Below are 18,153 nucleotides of genomic sequence, written 5' to 3'. Positions count from 1 at the left end.
ATGTAGCCGACGGTGGCTTGGAAGGATCCAATAGTGCAACAGTTACCGACCTTCCCAATCACCAGGAGGGTTGTCCCTGTGGTCGACGTGTGGTTGGCCTTGAGGAGCTGGTATAACTGAGTGACAGCCTGGCTTGTGAGGCAGAGGTAGTGAAGACGGGCCTTATTCAAAATGCCCAGGGTGGACTGTCTGCAAATGCAAGTCCTGGGGCAAGGGCAGGTGTGTACAAAACACCAAACATGCAATCGCATCTGTGTTTCTTGTCCCCTCACAAATACATATTTCTCCTCCAAATCTTGGAGTGCCATTGGAACCCCCAAAGGAATTTCCATCCTGAGCACCTTCTTTGCTGCAAGTGAAATTGCAGTTGAAAGTGGGAAAAAGTGGCAAATAAATGTTTTGCAACACACAAAAGAAATCAGACTTGTACAGCAACGCTAAGTAAAGAACCAACTAACTGCAGATGAAACTAAGTACCTGTAGTAACTGAAAAAAAATCAAAAGTTTCAAGAACAAATACTCCAGAACATATTAACATCGAGAGGGAGGAGGTATTGGCGGTTTTAGCAGGCCTAAAAATGGATAAATCCCCAGGCCCGGATGAAATGTATCCCAGGCTGCTGTGTGAGGTAAAGGAAGAGATTGCGGGGGCTCTAACACATATATTCAGGACCTCTCTGGCCACAGGGGATGTGCCAGAGGACTGGAGAACCGCTAATGTAGTACAATTATTCAAGAAGGGAAGTAGGGAAAAACCGGGGAACTACAGGCCAGTGAGCCTAACATCAGTGGTAGGAAAATTATTGGAAAAAATTCTGAGGGACAAAATTAGTCTCCACTTGGAGAGACAAGGATTAATCAGGGATAGTCAACATGGCTTTGTCAAGGGAAGATCATGTCTGACTAATTTGATTGAATTTTTTGAGGGGGTGACTAGGTGTGTGGATGAGGGTAACGCAGTGGATGTGGTATACATGGATTTCAGTAAGGCCTTCGATAAAGTCCCGCACAGGAGACTGGTCAAGAAGGTAAGAGCCCATGGAATCCAGGGTGCCTTGGCACATTGGATACAAAACTGGCTTAGTGGCAGAAGGCAGAGGGTGATGGTCGAAGGTTGTTTTTGTGACTGGAAGCCTGTGGCCAGTGGGGTGCCACAGGGATCGGTGCTGGGTCCCTTGCTGTTTGTGGTCTACATCAATGACTTGGATATGAATGTAAAAGGTATGATCAGTAAGTTCGCGGATGATACAAAAATTGGCAGGGTGGTAAATAGCGAGAAGGGTAGCCTCAGTCTGCAGGATGATATAGATGGGTTGGTCAGATGGGCGGAACAGTGGCAAATGGAATTTAACCCGGAAAAGTGCGAGGTGATGCACTTTGGGGGGACTAACAAGGCAAGGGAATACACAATGAATGGTAAGACCCTAGGCAAGACGGAGGTGCAGAGGGATCTGGGTGTGCAAGTACACAGATCCCTGAAGGCGGCGGAACAGGTGGATAAGGTGGTAAAAAAGGCATATGGGATACTTGCCTTCATTAGCCGAGGCATAGAATATAAGAGCAAGGAGGTTATGATGGAGCTGTATAAAACACTGGTTAGGCCACAGCTGGAATACTGTGTGCAGTTCTGGTCGCCACACTATAGGAAGGATGTGATCGCTTTGGAGAGGGTGCAGAGGAGATTCACCAGGATGTTACCAGGGCTGGAGCGCTTCAGCTATGAAGAAAGACTGGGCAAATTGGGTTTGTTTTCCTTGGAGCAGAGGAGGCTGAGGGGGGACATGATTGAGGTGTACAAAATTATGAGGGGCATAGATAGGATGGATACTGAGGAGCTTTTTCCCTTAGTAGAAGGGTCAATAACTAGGGGGCATAGATTCAAGGTAAAGGGCGGGAGGTTTAGAGGGGATTTGAGAAAGAACTTTTTCACCCAGAGGGTGGTTGGAGTCTGGAACTCACTGCCTGAAAGGGTTGTGGAGGCAGGAACCCTCACAACATTGAAGAAGCATTTGGATGAGCACTTGAAATGCCATAACATACAAGGCTACGGACCAAATGCTGGAATATGGGATTAGATTAGACAGGGCTTGATGGCTGGCACGGACACGATGGGCCGAAGGGCCTCTATCCGTGCTGTATAACTCTATGACTCTATGACCCTTCTGTGGCCCAGCCAGCCAAAGAGTGAGATGCCCACTTGGGCATCTCTTGGAATCCACTTGGAATTTCTCAGGGGATTCTTCTGGTCACTCACTAAAGTTACACCTGTTACAATCGTGTAGTGGTTCTGTTACTGGACTAATAATCCAGAGAATGCGATTTCAAATCCCACCGTGGCAGTCTCAGAATTTACATTCAGTTCAAAAATAAATCTGGAAATGAAAAACTGGTACCAGTAAAAGTGACCATGAAGCTGTCTGATTGTCTAAAAACCCAACTGGTTCACTAATGTCCTTTTAGGGAAGGAAACTCTTGTAATGATATCAGCAAATAGAGATGGTATTTGCCTGTTTGATTATGATGCCTTATCAGCATGTTTGCATGTATTGATTACTTATGCCTGACCAGCAGAGGTCATGTGAGAGACAAGCAGTTGGAGTTTAGTTTCAGTTTCGTTCTAGATGCATCACAGCATCGTGTCTCCTGTAAAAGCTGTATAAAAGAGTTGAACAAGCTTTAGATTAAAAGTCATTCTCTTTCATAAATGTCTCGTCATTGAACCCACAAAGAAATCAATACAACTCTCCTTACCCGATCTGCCCTATATATGACTCCAGTCCCACACCAATGTGGTTCACTCTTAACTGCCTCTGAAGTGGTCTAGCAAGCCACTCAATTGTATCAAACTGCAAGCAGCGGTTTAAGAAAAAGGCCCACCACCACCTTCTCAAGGCAACTAGGGGTGTGCAATAATTGCTGGCCTTGCCATTGACACCCACATCCTGAGAATTAATAATAAAAAAAGGAGATTGGGTGAAATCTGCCCCAGAGAAATTCAGGGACCATGAAATCTGCTGATACCTATTTGAATAAAATTGAGAGCAGAAATGAGTCTCGCGATGTGCGTGTGTGGTGGTGCTACCTTCTAAAGGCTGGCTACTTGCTTGTGGTATACCTGGTCTGGCAGTGCTGATGGATTAATGGCCTTCCTCTCTCTGCTTACCTGCACCTGGAGCTGTCGTCGCTGCAGAGCCGACTGAACCGTGGACAACGTGGAATCACCGAAAGATGGTGACATGCTGCGCAGCGGCGATTGGGAACGGGTAGGTGACCTGCGCCTGCGAGGGGAAGGCGTGCGCAGCACTGGGGACACTGACAGGAGGGGAGACCCGAGCCTTCCAGTACCAGCCTCAGTCCCTTCAGCAGCCCCTTCCCTGGAGAGGAAGCTCGTAGTCTCTGCGTCAGCAATGGCAACCTGAGAATGAAAGGGCAGAAGGATCAGTGCAAGAGCTTACGCGTGTTTGAAATATAATCAGAAAAAGAGGTCTCGGGTCTAGATTTTATGAAAATGCTAGCCTGGATTTACCTCCTCGCTGCCACTCTAACCCCCCGCCTCCCCAACCACAGTGACCCTGACCAATCTTCCTGGATCAGGAGTCATTACCAATGCACAGTGGCCTTCAACATGATCCCCACCACCAACAGGGAGCCTGCCACTGCCGAAGAGGATGATCCAGTGCCATGAAGAGCAGGGAGCACACGTAAGGTGGGGCAGAGGCACCCCAAAAACTTCTGGGGGGAAAATTTGGTTGCTTTGCGCCTTCCATTAGCGCCCTAAGACCACAAAGCAACAAGCATCCGTCTTCGCCGTGAGCAGCGCCCCGCTCGCGCCTTGGCCGCAATCTTCGGTAGCGCCCCCTGGCTTACCACCGGACGCTACGTCCGACGGTGTCAGGGGGGCCTACCTGTGGCCAGGGCGGCACTATTTAAAGGTGAGGTGCCAGGCGGCCATTTTTGTTGCTGGCCGCCTGCCAGCACCTGTCTGCGCGCCCATCCCCGGCCTCCTGACCCGCCCCCCCGCGGAGTGCCGGCTGCGCTCCATGAGCCCGGCACTTCTCTTGAGTGCCAGGCTCTTTTGCCAGCACTCCGATCCCTGCGGGCCCAGCTAGGCCCCGGGTCGTGCTGCACAAGGCCCCTCCCCTTTAAGAAGGGGGGGAAGGCAAGCAATACCTTGATGTGCCGCAGCGCCGATATTCCCTCGCAGCGCCCCAAGGGGGAGACAAGGCACTTCCAGTAGTGCCCCGCTTCCCTCTTGGGGTGCTACCACTCAATTTAGGCCGTGGGGGTGCTAATTTTTCCGGGGCGCTAAAAGTAGCGCCCCGGCGAAGTTAGCGCCCCAAAAGGGGCGCGCCTCAATTTTTCCCCCCTGGCAACTTTCAATGAGGGCCTTGGATTGGACTCCTTCCAGAATCCATATACAGTCTACCCTATCATGCACTCTACCCCACCAATTTAACCTCCTTCCACAGCCCATGTACAAGCCACCCTATCATAGACTCTACCCCACCCATTTAATCTCCTTCTGCACTCCATGTATAAGCTACCCTCTCAAAGACTCTACCCCACCCATTTAATCTCCTGGGGGAAAGTTGTGTATAAATACTCCCAGTTCCACAAGGAAAACACTAGAATATTCATCCAGCCTCACCTCTATTCAACTGATGCTGTCCATAAGCAACCCTGTCCCCACTCCCATCACATTCCATGGAGTATTTGTAACGAGATCTTCCAATCCGACCTCAGCCACGTATTACTGCAGCACATTTTTGAAGAGCTGTTCAACAGATCCCTTTCATGCTTTGACCCCTATTTTGTACCTGAGCAATGTTGTGTAAGGTTTGGTGTAAGGACTCTATCTCGGTCCTTAGAGCTTCGGTCGCCAAGGTTTCACTTGTAACTTCAATTTTACCCGATTCCTGTGATCAGCCAAGAATCAGAGTTAGCAATTCACATTTAAAGAAGACAATCTGCAAAAGGTTGGAGCAGTGACAAATGCTTCCCCCTCCAACTGTTAATTAAAAATTCCTTGAAGAGGATTGACAAGTGGTTACATCAGATCAAAGAGATTGCAGTGAACTCCAACAACATACATATCATAGTAAGAATACGAAGAGACCATTTGTGTTACAGCAACAGAGGATTCTGAGCCTGGAGGCTTTGTTTGGCTCATGAAAGGAAATTTAAAAATACACTGAAAATATTTGAAAAATCAGGAATAATTTTATGGTGGGAACACATAAAGGAGAATCCAGCCACATGTATCTCAAAATTTCCTGTCCATTCTCCCCTCTTCTGCCAAAATATGCTAGGCTAAAAATGGGATAGCCCCCGAAAATGGGCACGGGGATCGCACATGCGCGATTAACCCCTGCCCGTTCAAAGTAATGCAGGCAGCACGCAAACTTCATGCTGCCTGCTGATTATAATGATAGTGGCATGTGGCCCAGCCCTAAACACTCTGCTGAGTGGCTGCATGCTCAGCAGGGGGCCCCAAGATTGTGTGAGGCTAGCATTAATTAAAGCTAGCCTGCAGTTCTTAAAGCCAGTCTGCACCTCTTAAAGGGAGGTGCATTTTGGTTGCAGCAGGTACGGAAGTCGTTGTAGAGCAGTGTGTGACCTACAGGAAGCGTGAAGATGGTGCAACATGGCAGAGATAGGACTCCCAGATTTATGAGGTCCTGGTGTAGGAGGTGGACAGGAGGAGAGGTGTCTTCTATCCACAGGGGGCCAGGAGGCCCTCCAGACAGATGCTGAGAAGAGAATTGGAGCAGAAAGTTGTCGTGGTGAATGCAAACAGTATAGCCTCGAGGACCTGAATGCAGTGCAGGAAGAAGTTTAATGACCTCACACGAGTAGTCAAGATCAGTGAATTCATCTTCAAATGCCATATCCCACAAACTGCACCACTAGCCTCATACACTGCTCAATTCACCACACCCCCATTACTCACCTACCAACAATCTCTATCAATCATGACTCATACCTCACATTCGTACGCTCCATCTCACCCTCACACACTTAGCACTGCTGCAAGCCTCACACCCACATCTCACAGCTTGCACACACTGCCAGCTATTCAACCATGACAGCCACATCAGCCAAACACAGTGAACCGCAATCACCGACACAGTTCCCTCTCTCTTGCAGGACAAGGTAGCACACAATCATAGCCAGTGGCAGCTAACCGGAAGGGACAGGCACACATCCATATCATGACCTCGCTCGAGGAGACGCTGCTCGCCATAATTGGTGTGGTTGTGACTGAGGCCATGACCAGCAGTGGAGTATGACATGATAGATGCTGATCTTGTCTCAAGTAACTCCTAGTCGCTAAACAAATAGTCTGCCATTTCTAACCAGCGATGTCTTTCCTAATGTCTGCCCTTCCAACCCGCTCTGTCATGCTAGCTCCCCAATGACTCCATGGGAATTAGTATGGTTAGCACAACAATATTCCAGAGATAAAGAAAGAATGTCCCCCAGCAAGGCCCATTTTCATATGACTTTCAACAGGACCTCACTTTTAGGGAAAATGTGAAGCATCTGGAAGGTGTCAAAGTAAAGCCCTTTCAGAGAAACACATGAGTGAACAGTACGCTACCAGTTATTTGGGTGAGGCATCAAAGCCAACTACTGTCCCACTACCATGGGAGTAATGTCGATAGATTGTTGAATATAGACGGGTGTTACAGACGTATAGTAATATCTATAATCCATATAAAACATGAGAAGCTTCTAATTTGGGATTAGAGTGTTAAAATCGTATCCTTCGATTGATTCCATGAAGCTACACATATTTGAGTGGTAAAGCACTCACTGACAAGGGTAAACAGAATGGGGTAGGAAGGTGGACATCTTTGCTTTGCCTCCCTGGAGAAGTCTGGCCATTTCTGACCACGAGCTGGAGTAAAGGGGACCAATCTGATGGATGAATCACCAAGCCTTATCTCCTCCAACATCAACATGCCTTTTTGGTATCTAGATAAGGTACCAAAGAGGCCACATTGCACTGCTGCACTATGTGAATGATGTCTAAGATCTCCTGAACATCATTCACATAGTGCAGCGGTGCAATGTAGCCTCTTTGGGAGCTTATCTAGATACTAATAAGGCATGTTGATATTTCTCAAGGTTGTTGGAGAAGATAAGGCTTGGTGATCCATCCATCAGATTGGTCTCCTTTACTCCAGCCCAGATTGCCCGTGGTCACAAATTGAATCAGTTTCGGCAACGATGTGTTTAGATATATGGCCAAAACATTGTCAATATTATTGAGTTCCAATTCAAAAGAAAGATTAGTCTACAGGAAGCATTGCAGTAGTACCATTGAGTCTCTTCCATTGTTAGGAACCCCCTTTCAGTGGTTTGCGCGTTACCATTTCCCTTAATGATGGAAAGTTGTCCCTATATTAAAATTGATGGCCTGGAATTTCCTGGAAAAGGATTGGCGCAAGAGCTTTTGCTGAACAGGTTCAAGGGGCTGAATGGCCTACTTCTGTTCCTATCTTCCTATGTTTCTTTGCTACATCCCACCTCACAAGGTAAGAGAGTAACCACAGCACTCACACTTACCAACTTCTCCATGTTACGGTTGAGTAAAGTGATGGTTTTCTCCTTCTCAGCATTCTGTATCTTCAGCCTCTTCATGGCAACAGATAACTCATTAATCCTAGAATAGGAACACGGAATATAACAATGGACTTTGTGGATGTCAGATAAAACCTTCCTTAGCAAGTTGGATGTACTTTACCTAATTGGAACAGTGGAGAAACCTCTGGCGGTTGAATTCAGGGGTTGGAAATTCCATTAATCAAAGTTTTCTTTTTCCTTACACCTTTGTTCGATTCGGCCCATCGTGCCTGTGCCGGCTCTTTCAAGCAGCTATCCAATTAGTCCCACTCCTCTGCTCTTTCCCCATAGCCCTGCAAATGTTTCCTTTATAAGTATTTATCCAATTAACTTTTGAAAGTTACTATTGAATCTGCTTCCACCAACCTTTCAGGCAGCGCATTCCAGATCATAAAAACTTGCTGCGTTAAAAAATTCTGCTCATCCCCCCTCTGGTTCTTTTGTCAATTATCTTAAATATGTGTCCTCTGGTTACTGACCCTCCTGCCACTGGAAACATTTTCTCCTTATTTACTCTATCAAAACCCCTCATAATTGTGAACACCTCTATTAAATCTCCCCTTAAAATTCTTTGCTCTAAGGAGAACAACCCCAGCTTCTCCAGTCTCTCCACATAACTGAAGTCCCTCATCCCTGGCATCATTCTAGTAAATTTCCTGTGCACCCTCTCCAAGGCCTTGAAAACCTTGATAACTGCCTTGGGCCATTTTTTTTCTATTATAAAAGGTGATATATAAATGCAAGTTATTGTTGTTGTTGTTGTTTGCATTCTACTTTTTTGGATCAGGACTGGGAGAGGACTACAATATAAAGGCCCTTGGCGCTGTGGAGTAAATTGAATTGCTGGCTTGCCAGCTTCTTCCACAAGAGGGGGTTTTAATATTCAACTGGCTCTGCGAGGTCCTCTTGTGGTGTAAAAGCACACTACTACAGCAATACAACCTCAAATGGACCATGGCAAAATTCCTGAGCAGAGCGGAATAATTAAGCGTTGTCAGGTCTTGGACTAGAATGCCCAGAAAAGTATTCCACATCTCTCCTTTTGTTGGGGTTCTCTGAGTTCTGTAATAAAGGCAGTGATGAGCATCACATAGGATTACATAGGATATACGGCACAGAAACAGGCAATTCGGCCCAACCAATCTATGCCGGCGTTTACGCTCCACACGAGCCTCCTCCCGTCTTTCCTCATCTAAATCTATCAGCATAAGCCTCTATTCCCTTCTCCCTCATATGTTTGTCCTGCCTCCCCTTAAATGCATCTGTACTATTCGCTTCAACCACTCCCTGTGGTAGCGAGTTCCACATTCTCACCACTCGTTGGTTAAAAAAGTTTCTTTTGAATTCCCGATTGGATTTCTTGGTGACTATTTTATGGCCTCTAGTTATGCTCTTCCCCACAAGTGGAAACATTCTCCCTGTATCCACTCTAGCAAAATTTTTCATAATTTTAAAGACCTCTATTAGGTCACCCCACAGCCTTCTTTTTTCAAGAGAAAAGAGACCCAGCCTGTTCATCCTTTCCTGATAGGTATACCCTCGCATTTCTGGTATCATCCTTGTAAATTTTCTCTTCACCCTCTCCAGTGCCTCTATATCCTTTTTCTAATATGGCAACCAGAACTGTACGTAGTACTTCAAGTGTGGCCTAACCAAGGTTCGATACAGGTTTAGCATAACTTCCCTACCTTTCAATTCCATCTAGAAATAAACCCAAGTGCTTGGTTTGCTTTTTTTATGGCCTTGCTAACCTGTGTCGCAACTTTTAATGATTTGTGTATTTGTACTCCGAGATCCCAAGTTCCTCCACCCCACCTAGACTCGCACCCTCCAAGTGATAAATGACCCCCCTATTCTTCCTACCAAAATGTAATACCTCACATTTATCTGTGTTGAACTTAATTTGCCCACAATGCCACAGTGCGAAGCCCACTGGCAGATGGTTGGCCAGATTTGCTTTAATGCACCATCCTGGAGTATCTTTATCGGTCACTGTAGAGCATCTCAGTGAGCAAGGTGATCTTTTGCGAATGTGTGGAATCTATTAAAAATTATTTCCTGAGATTGCTGGAAAATGTCACCAAAACTCAGTCACACTGGGATTGAATAATGGAATTGTGGAATTTTACATTGCAGAAGGTGGCCATTGAGCCTACTGTGCCTGTGCCAGCTCGCTGAAAGAAATATTCACTTTGCCCATTCCCCTGCCCTTTCCCCATACCTGCTTAAAGTATTCTTTTTCAAATATTATGGATTCTGCTTCCATCACTGTTTCTGGTAGGACAACCCTCTGTGTAAAAACAAAAGTTCTCCTACCCGTTCCCTTTTGTTCTTTTGATAATAATCTTAAATTCATGTCCTTTAGTTACTGACCAATAGAAATAGGATTTGCTTCTTTACCTTGTCGAATCGCTTTGCAATTTGGAACACCCCCATCAGATCTCCTTGTAGCCTACTCTCCTCATAACTAAAGCCTCTCATCCTTGGTATCATGTAAGTGAATCTCTGCTGGACCCTCTCCATCATCTTGGCATCCTTCCTAAATTAAGGAGTCCAAAACGGGACTACCTGAAGTAGACAGTCTTTTATATTTTACATAACCCACTGACAAGTGAATGTTTCCTTTCAATGAAATTAAAATAAAATTAATGAGATAGGAACATATGAATTGCTAGAGGAAAAAAGACCAAGGTTCATTTAGTTCATCTTCTACCATCCTGGTAATCTCATGATACACAATAGTGGAGTTGTTGACTAATCGTGGCAATTAATCTCTATCAATTAGTCTACAACAAATCCAGACATGACATGAGAACAGCATCACCATAGGGAGTAGCTGAGGCCGAGACCATTACATCTTTTAAGGGAAAATTGGATAATATTGGAAGCAGACCAAGACACAGGGCTATGGGGAGAGAGTGGGGCAGTGGGATTAGCTTTGGACTGCTCCATCAAAGAGGCAACACAGAGACAGGGGACTAAAAGACCTCCTCCTGTGCTGTAAATGTTCTAAAAACATGCAAACTGCTCAGGTCATTTTCTGTCTGCAGCTTAGCTGTGTTTTGACAAAATGGCAATGGTGTCTGCACCCTGGATAGGGCAACCCTCAATATCCCCTCCCCCCAAAAATGTTATGCTGCACTACAGTAATTGAAAATCAAAATCGCATTCTTTTCAACACACACTGGGCTGGATTTTCATTGAGGAGTCGGGTAGGAGGCGGAACTACAACTTTTGGGGTTGTAGTCCCGCCTCCATCGAGTTCTAGCCAACCCACGCGATTTAGACTTGATTGACCTTGTTGAGCCTGCGCGGGCTCAGCAGGCCAATTAAGGGCCACCCGGCAACAGGTGACGTCACAGATTGAAATTTCATCTGTCAAGACCTTTTGACAGATGAAATATCAGCGTTTGACAGCTGTTTGAAGCTGTCAAACACTGACAATCTGTACTCCAGGTTAATTCCTTCCTCTCAGGATGATTTAGAGATCTCCCCGGAACAGAAAGCAGAGGCTGCAGATTTTGACAGCTGGCAGCCATTCTGCTTTCTGTGCCGGTGAGATGAGGGACTCCCGAGACCTGAAGGAAGGGAGGCTGTAAAGGTTAGTAGAACTTCTTTAAACACTTTAAACACACCAAACACACTTACCTCTGCACTCATGCACCCATCACTCACCTGAACACTGGACATCTCGACCCCTCCAAGCCCTTCATCCCGATGGCCCGCCTCGTTAACTTGGCGTGGTTTGGAGCCGTCGGGAATCCCACATTTCAACAATGAAAATAGGGATTAGGCTAAAAACTGCCTGTTAACCACCTGTTAACAGGCAGTTAATTGGCACTAATCCCCTTCCCGCCTCGGGGAGGTGGGTCCCAGTGCGGGTCTGGTATCCGCCTCCTTTGAAACTGGCATGGAGGCGGGTTGGGGGTGAGATGGGGTCGGGACCCCCGATTTTGGGATTTTAAATCCCCACACGCCTCCAATCCCGATTCCACGGCCCAATGAAAATCCAGCCCACTGACTTCATGTGGTGCTGTAAAACAGGTGATAGTGAGTCGGCCGCCCATTTTACATATCTCCCCATTTTTATTTCCATGAAGTCAATGGGAATAAAAATCGGGAGAGATGTAAATCGGGCTGCTGATTCACTGTCACCTGCTTTACAGCACCACACGCAGTCAAGATCTGGCGCAGAGTTCACTCGGTTTTTACTGAGGAAATTGTTGTTTTCTTCTAAATTCTATTTTATACAGATATAAAACTACTTTTCCAGCTCTCTCTGCAGACAGGCTCATTTTGAACTATATGTTATTAATTACCGTTGTTTCTGTGGCTAACTGAATTAGTGAGGGTTAGATAAGATCGCATTTTAGGATAGCTTAATGTTGCTCGCCTGTGGGTGAGTGAAATGCCTGCGGTGGCTCAGTGCATAAAAAGACAGCGGGGTCCCAGGTTCGATTACTGGCCTGCAGTGAATTAGCTGATCTCGGGTAATGAGCTGATGAGCTGGTAAGATTGGCCTCAGCACTCCGAGGCTAGCAAGGGGTGGAAGAACGTCAGCCAGGGTTCCTGCTTCAAATCACTATCCAAGGACCCCCACTAGACATGTACATGTGCACAGGCGCCAGATCATTTTAGTCAGTCTGCCTTCACAAGAGGGGGTAGATCTTGTCTGTGTGCGATAGTGTAAATTGGGTGATAGCAAATCAGCAGCCCTTTTAAAGTCACTGAAATTAAAAATGGGGAGAGATGTGAAATGGGCTGCCGACTCACTATTGCCCATTTTACACTGTCACACAAAGTTACGATCTATCCCGAGGAGTGGGGAATAACAGAGAACAGCTTTCCCGCCTGAAAGCTGAGAGGCAGAAGGATCGAATCACAGAATTTTACAGCACAGCCAGTCTCCACTCAGACCCATTCCCCTGCTATTTCCCCATACCCTTTTAAATGTTACTTAAAAAAAAATATATTTATCCACTTCCCCTTTAAAAGCTGTTATGGATTCTGCCTCTGCTACTGTTTCCCCATGCCTCCACATAAAACCAAAATTCGCCTTAATCTTTCATTTTATTCTTTCAGTGATGATCTTAAATTTGTGCCCCATATTACGAACAAAAGAATATACAAAAATGTCAGACAGGAAAAGACTGGTCCATCTCACCTGTTGCTCAATTTTAAAGTTCTCATCCTTGTGTTCAAATTCCTCTGTGGCCTCACCCTTCCCTATCTCTGTAACGTCCTCCAGCCCTACAACCCTCCAAGAACCCTGCGTTCCTCCAAGGCTGGTCCCTTGCGCATCCACCACACCCTTTGCCTCACCATTGGCAGCGATGCCTTCAGCCGTCTAGGCCCTATGCTCTGTAATTTCCTCCCTAAACCTCCCCGCCTCTCTCTCCTCCTTTAAGACTCTCCTTAAAATCTACCTCTTTGATCCCCATTACCCGTCATAATATCTCCTTCTTTTGCTTGGTGTCAATCTTTATCTGATAACACTCCTGTAAAATGCTCTTGGACATTTTCCTACGTTAAAGGCGCTATATAAATACAAGTTGTTGTTGTTGTTGTCCCATATAATTGTGATGCCTTATGCATCAGGTCAAGAGGCTCCCTACCCCTAGGTGCCAAGTAGTCTCCTGGGAAAGGCAGAAAACCAGATCAAAAACCCAATGCCATTTAGGATAAAAACAAATCTGGAAAATTCCTCTCCGATTTCTTCAGGCGATCAAAGCTAGTCCAGGAGACCACATAGATGGTGACTCATATTAAATGGTACCTACCTTGAGTATGGTGCGATCTCCACTCCAGCCAGGAACTGGTCCAGCACTCTCTTGAAGGCACACAGTGAATCAGCAGGTATATCAGAATGCTGCGCACCAGATTGGGTTCTACTGCAGCACAGGCTCATGGGATGGGATGGGGATGGGGGATGGGGGGTGGGGATGGGGGATGGGGATGGGGATGGGATGGGATGGCATCCCGCCCCCTCCCCAACCCCTCCCCCATTATTATGGTTCTTAAGTATGAAATTCCGACAGCACAAAATAGCCAGAACCTACAAGTTAATAATGGGTTAATTAAGTCTTGGACACTTAAGTAATAGTCTTGACAATTAATAGAGATGGGGCAGGTGTTGACCTGAGACCTGTAGAGGTCATGCTGGTGCTCATGGGATACGCTTCAAAGCCTGGAATTAAGGTAGACTGCGCGGGAAACACACTTAAAGTTTTACCTGCGTTTCCACCAAGTATTCTGTCACCTACCTTGCATGGAGCTCTGCCTTGTCCGCGTCGCACTTGCCCTGCAGCTGAATCATCTCTTTGACCTTGTCACGGAGCTGCTGTTCGAGCTGCCCGCTTTGCATTGTGTGCTTCTCCAGTGTAGAAGTGGCGCTTGCCTGAGACAGGTGTAAGTTGGAGTCCACGTTCAGGCAGGCGGTCTGCAGGCGCCGTGTCGTCCGGGCAACTTCAGCCTTCACCTCCACAAGGCCCCTGGAGAGAGGCGAGGGGAACAAACACAAAGACCCTCGATCATCTCAAACCCATTACAACAGAAAGGCAATCAGTGTTAGTGTTTGTCAAAATCAAGGAATGAAACCGCAAACCAAGTTCCCTGCTTTTCCCCCTCCCGCACATGGCTCAGCAAGTTTAGCCAGTTAGCAGCAGAGACATAGGGCTAGATTTTCCAAGCCCCGGGGAAGCGGGCATGGAGGCGGGACAGCCGGTAAAATTGGAGAACGTGGGGGCGGATGGCAAAGCCGCCCCCATCCCGCCTCTGTATCCTTTTGCCAGGAGGCGGGAAGATGTGCAGCTTCGGGTCCTGTCTCCTGGAGGCGGGAAAGGCATTTAATCCTTTTAACTGCCTGTTAACAGGTAGTTAACAGGCAGAAAAAAGGATTAGTGCCATTTTACCTTCACAGATGAAGGCTTCCCGACCTCGGAAAACCCCGCCGGGTTGGAGGAGATGTGAAGGAGTTCTGCGGTGGTTGGAGGCACCTGGAAGTAAGGTGTAGATGTGAGTGATGGGTGCAAGTGTGGAGTGGTATGTAAGGTGAGTGATAAGTTTAAAAAAGTGTGCACTTACCTTGTTTTCTTTCTACAGCCTTTAGCCATGCTGGATGGGCGAGCCAACATTCTCCTTGTCAATTTCACATAATGGCTGTTGGATCCTCCGATCCTACAGACATGTGAAATTTACAAAGTTGAAAGGTTTGATGAGTCCTCACCACAAAGTTCATCAAACTAAAGAGAATGTCAATGTTTGACAGCTTCACAGAGCTGTCAAATGCTGTTATTTCTTCTTTCAAGAAGTCTTGGCAGATAGCATATCTGACGTTGACGTGATCTGTCAGTGACGTCCTCCCTAATTGGCCTGCTGAGCCCGCAGGGCGGGCTTAACAAGCTCAATCAGGGGAAAATCCCACTGATTGGTCAGGCGAGAATGGAGGCGGGACATTGACACAACAAGCAGCAGTCCCGCCTCCAACTTGCCTCCATTTACAAAATCCAGCCCATAGAGAATGATTGCGGGAATGGAGAGATTAAATTATGAGGAGTGAATATGTAAATTTAGCATGTTCTCACTGTTTTTGTGATACTAAAGGGATTAGATAATGTAGACTATGACAATCTGTTTCATCTTGTCTATTACAGTAGAACCAGAGGATACAGCCTGCCCCTGAAGTGGGGTAAATGCAAGACTGCTCTGCGGAAATGACATTTCAATGAGCAATTGGTAAATCTATGGAGCAGACTCCCTAGGGAGATGATGGAAGTTAGTATTGATTCATTCAAATGCAAAGTAGATAGATTTCTATCAGAAAATAATATTTTGGGATACAGTATATGAGTAATTTGAGACATGACGTGTGGTAAGTGTTACGTTGCTTGGGAGGATTAGGTGAATTTGGACCTATGGTTCCCAAAGCTCTCCACCACTGGGGATTTCCTCACCTCATGGCTGGGTCTGTTGTTGTCTAATTGATGGAGATGGACTGCTATGATTAGTCAACAACTCCATTATCATTGCATTATGTGATCACCAAGTAGACGGTAAACTAGATGGGCCTTGGTCTATTTTTATCTAGCAATTCCTATGTTCCTATCAAGAAAGTCCCAAGTGTTGTGCTGAGTTTACTGATGCTGGTCAGGGGTTACTGCGCTTGATACCGGTGCCCTAAATTAGGGAGGATTTCCTGCTCCTGATCTTGTTAAGCTCCTTGCTGCGAACCTGCTCACAGCACTTACCGCTCCGTCCCGCTCCTCAGGTCGGTGAGGTCACTGCGGACTGTAGCCACCTGCCGCCACAGCGCCAGCAGCTTGCTGTGCTCACTGCAGAGACGCGAGCCGTACGTCTGAAAAAAGCAAGGGGCAAAATGAAAGGTCTTGTTTTTTTTTCTGGTACCTTCTGCTTCTTTCAACATTGCTGTTCAAAGGACAATGGGGGAAAAAGTTGGTGTCGCCGGGGCGCTAACGTCGCTGGGGTACTAACCTGAAAAAAATAGCGCCCCTCCGCCTGAAATTCAGTTGTAGCGCCCCAAGCAGGAGGCAGGGCGCTACTGGAAGCGCTCCACCTCCTTCTTGGGGCGCTACAACTACAATATCGCGGTGCTACGTGCAACAGTGCCACGCGCGTCGGCACGTAGCACCACGGTACTGCAGGCCTCCCTCCCCTGATTAAAGGGGAGGGGCCTAGCACAGCGTGCACTGGGGCCCTGCTGGACCACTGGGGAGTGAGGTGCCGGGAAAGCAGCCCGGCACGCAAGAGGAGTGCTGGGCTGTGCGATCGCGGCCGGCACCTCAAAGAAAAAGGGGAAGGGGGCAGGTGCTAGCAGTCGGCCCAAACAAAAATGGCCGCCCAACACCTGCCCTTTAAGTAGTGCCGCTGCGGCTGCAAAAATGCCACCCTGACCCGGTCGGACATATCGTCCGGTGATGGATCAGGGGGCGCAACCGAAGTTTGTGGCCGGGGCGCGAGCGGGGCGCTGTGCATGGTGATGACGTGAGGTGCAAATTAACCCAATTTTCCCCCCAATATGTCTTGTTGAAGTCACTTTAACAGATTTGTATTAAAAGTCCTTAAAGGGATTACAAAACAGTAAAAATCTTGGGAAGGTAAAGGGGGGGGGGGGGAATTTTCTAATTTCATGCTGCCAGCAGAGAACCTTGCCCACTGCTGGCCCATATCAGAAATTGGGCACATGCTAAGCATGATTTTCAGATGCCTACCTGCAGCACATCGAATCTCCGATGGGCATGGGTCCACGGTACAAAAGTGCTGTGAAGTGACACCGAAGGGCCAATTTTATAATGACGTGCTCCCAGCGAGGAGCCTCGCCTATTGTGAGCATACATTGGGAAATCACAGACACACTCCCCACAAATGCAGTGCATGTCTACCAGAAACCTTGCACACGCCAGGAGGGTGAGTTGGGAAGCTCCTGGTGTGCTCACCACGATTTTCCATCCATTCATTCCAAATCATAAAATCAGTCCTTAGATTGCAGCCTCACTGAGAACACCAGAGGATTACTCACAAGGGCGAGGGGAGTGGGAAGGGGGAAGAACCAAAAATGCCTCGCTGCTGCGGCATGAAGTGCTCTTCTGAGGTCGGGGGGTTTAAGGCATATTGTTGCGGCAGAATCAAAGGAAAGGTTTCCCTGCATCATTCAACTGTGATATACAAGACCCAGGGATTGTTTGACACTGGCACTGGGAATGGGAAAGTGTTCCATTCCCCAGCACTAACATCCATCACTCCAATGAGCGCAAAATAAAACAGACTGAGAAAAGGAAAGAGGGGCTCTCCCTGTGGGTCCTCCTATTACAACCCAAGCAGCACGTCTCACAGGTAGGGTTGTCACAGCAGCATTTTTGCTTTGTGACTCTTAAGACTGTCCATCAGGATTGTATAGAAATGGGAAAGCGCGATTCCGCTGACTAATGCTGTAACAAACAACTACCTCCTGTTCCCACCGCTGCTTCATTTCTCTGAGCTCCAGTTCACTTCTAGCTTTGCCAAAATCTACTGTGATTTTGTGGATATCCTCGCCAAGCCTCTGATTGGCTGTATTGGCCTGTTCCAGTTGCTCCCGCAACATGGCGTTGACCTGGGTCAGGCTGCTGCTTCTGTGTCAGAGAAATGAAATCCAATCACATTCTGAACTGAACTGAAACCAAATCACATTCTGAACTGAATCACTATCCAAACTCAGAATCAGAAATAGCACTCTGATTCTGATTTGTAGGTTATTTGTCCCGTTCATTTCACTTATAATTTGTTTGATAATCTTTTTCAGGTCTCACTTGTTTAGTCTGAGCTTGCTGGTTTTGGCATGTATTTGTCCTGCATGTCCAGGATTATTCTTTAAAGTCAAGACTATTAATTAAGCGTCCACAACTATTAACTCATTATTAACTTGTAGGCTCTGGCTATTTTGTGCTGTCGGAACTTCATATTTAGGAGCCATAACAATGGGCGGGTCCCTTCCATCCCATGAGCCTGTGCTGCAGTTGAACCCAATCT

General features: G+C 46.9%; 1 protein-coding gene across 1 annotated transcript; it reads right to left on the bottom strand.

Annotated features, from left to right (window-relative positions):
• Positions 1-3,083: 3,083 nt before the first annotated feature.
• On the bottom strand, positions 3,084-17,728 carry LOC147116045 (rootletin-like). The gene is made up of 6 exons (XM_085991997.1): positions 17,591-17,728; positions 15,876-15,982; positions 13,893-14,120; positions 7,573-7,669; positions 4,818-4,916; positions 3,084-3,415 (listed from the first exon to the last, which is right to left on the bottom strand). Exons 1-6 carry the CDS (start codon positions 17,726-17,728, stop codon positions 3,086-3,088), a joined length of 999 nt encoding a protein of 332 aa, XP_085848123.1. The 3' UTR covers positions 3,084-3,085.
• Positions 17,729-18,153: the final 425 nt, after the last annotated feature.

Source organism: Somniosus microcephalus, chromosome 6, assembly GCF_052327205.1.
Source record: "Somniosus microcephalus isolate GS21.2 chromosome 6, FLI_Smic_1.0, whole genome shotgun sequence".
NCBI classification, from domain to species: Eukaryota; Metazoa; Chordata; class Chondrichthyes; order Squaliformes; family Somniosidae; genus Somniosus; species Somniosus microcephalus.
Note: the sequence above shows the minus strand (reverse complement) of the source record. Positions and strands in the feature narration are given on the sequence as shown.

Coding starts and splice junctions, on each gene's coding strand:
- LOC147116045 (XM_085991997.1), bottom strand. CDS start 17,728: ATGTTGCGGGAGCAACTGGAACAGGCCAATACAGCCAATCAGAGGCTT. Junction 15,983..17,590: donor AGCAGCGGTGGGAACAGGAG/GTAGTTGTTTGT, acceptor TGCTTTTTTCAG/ACGTACGGCTCGCGTCTCTG. Junction 14,121..15,875: donor CTGAGGAGCGGGACGGAGCG/GTAAGTGCTGTG, acceptor GCCTCTCTCCAG/GGGCCTTGTGGAGGTGAAGG.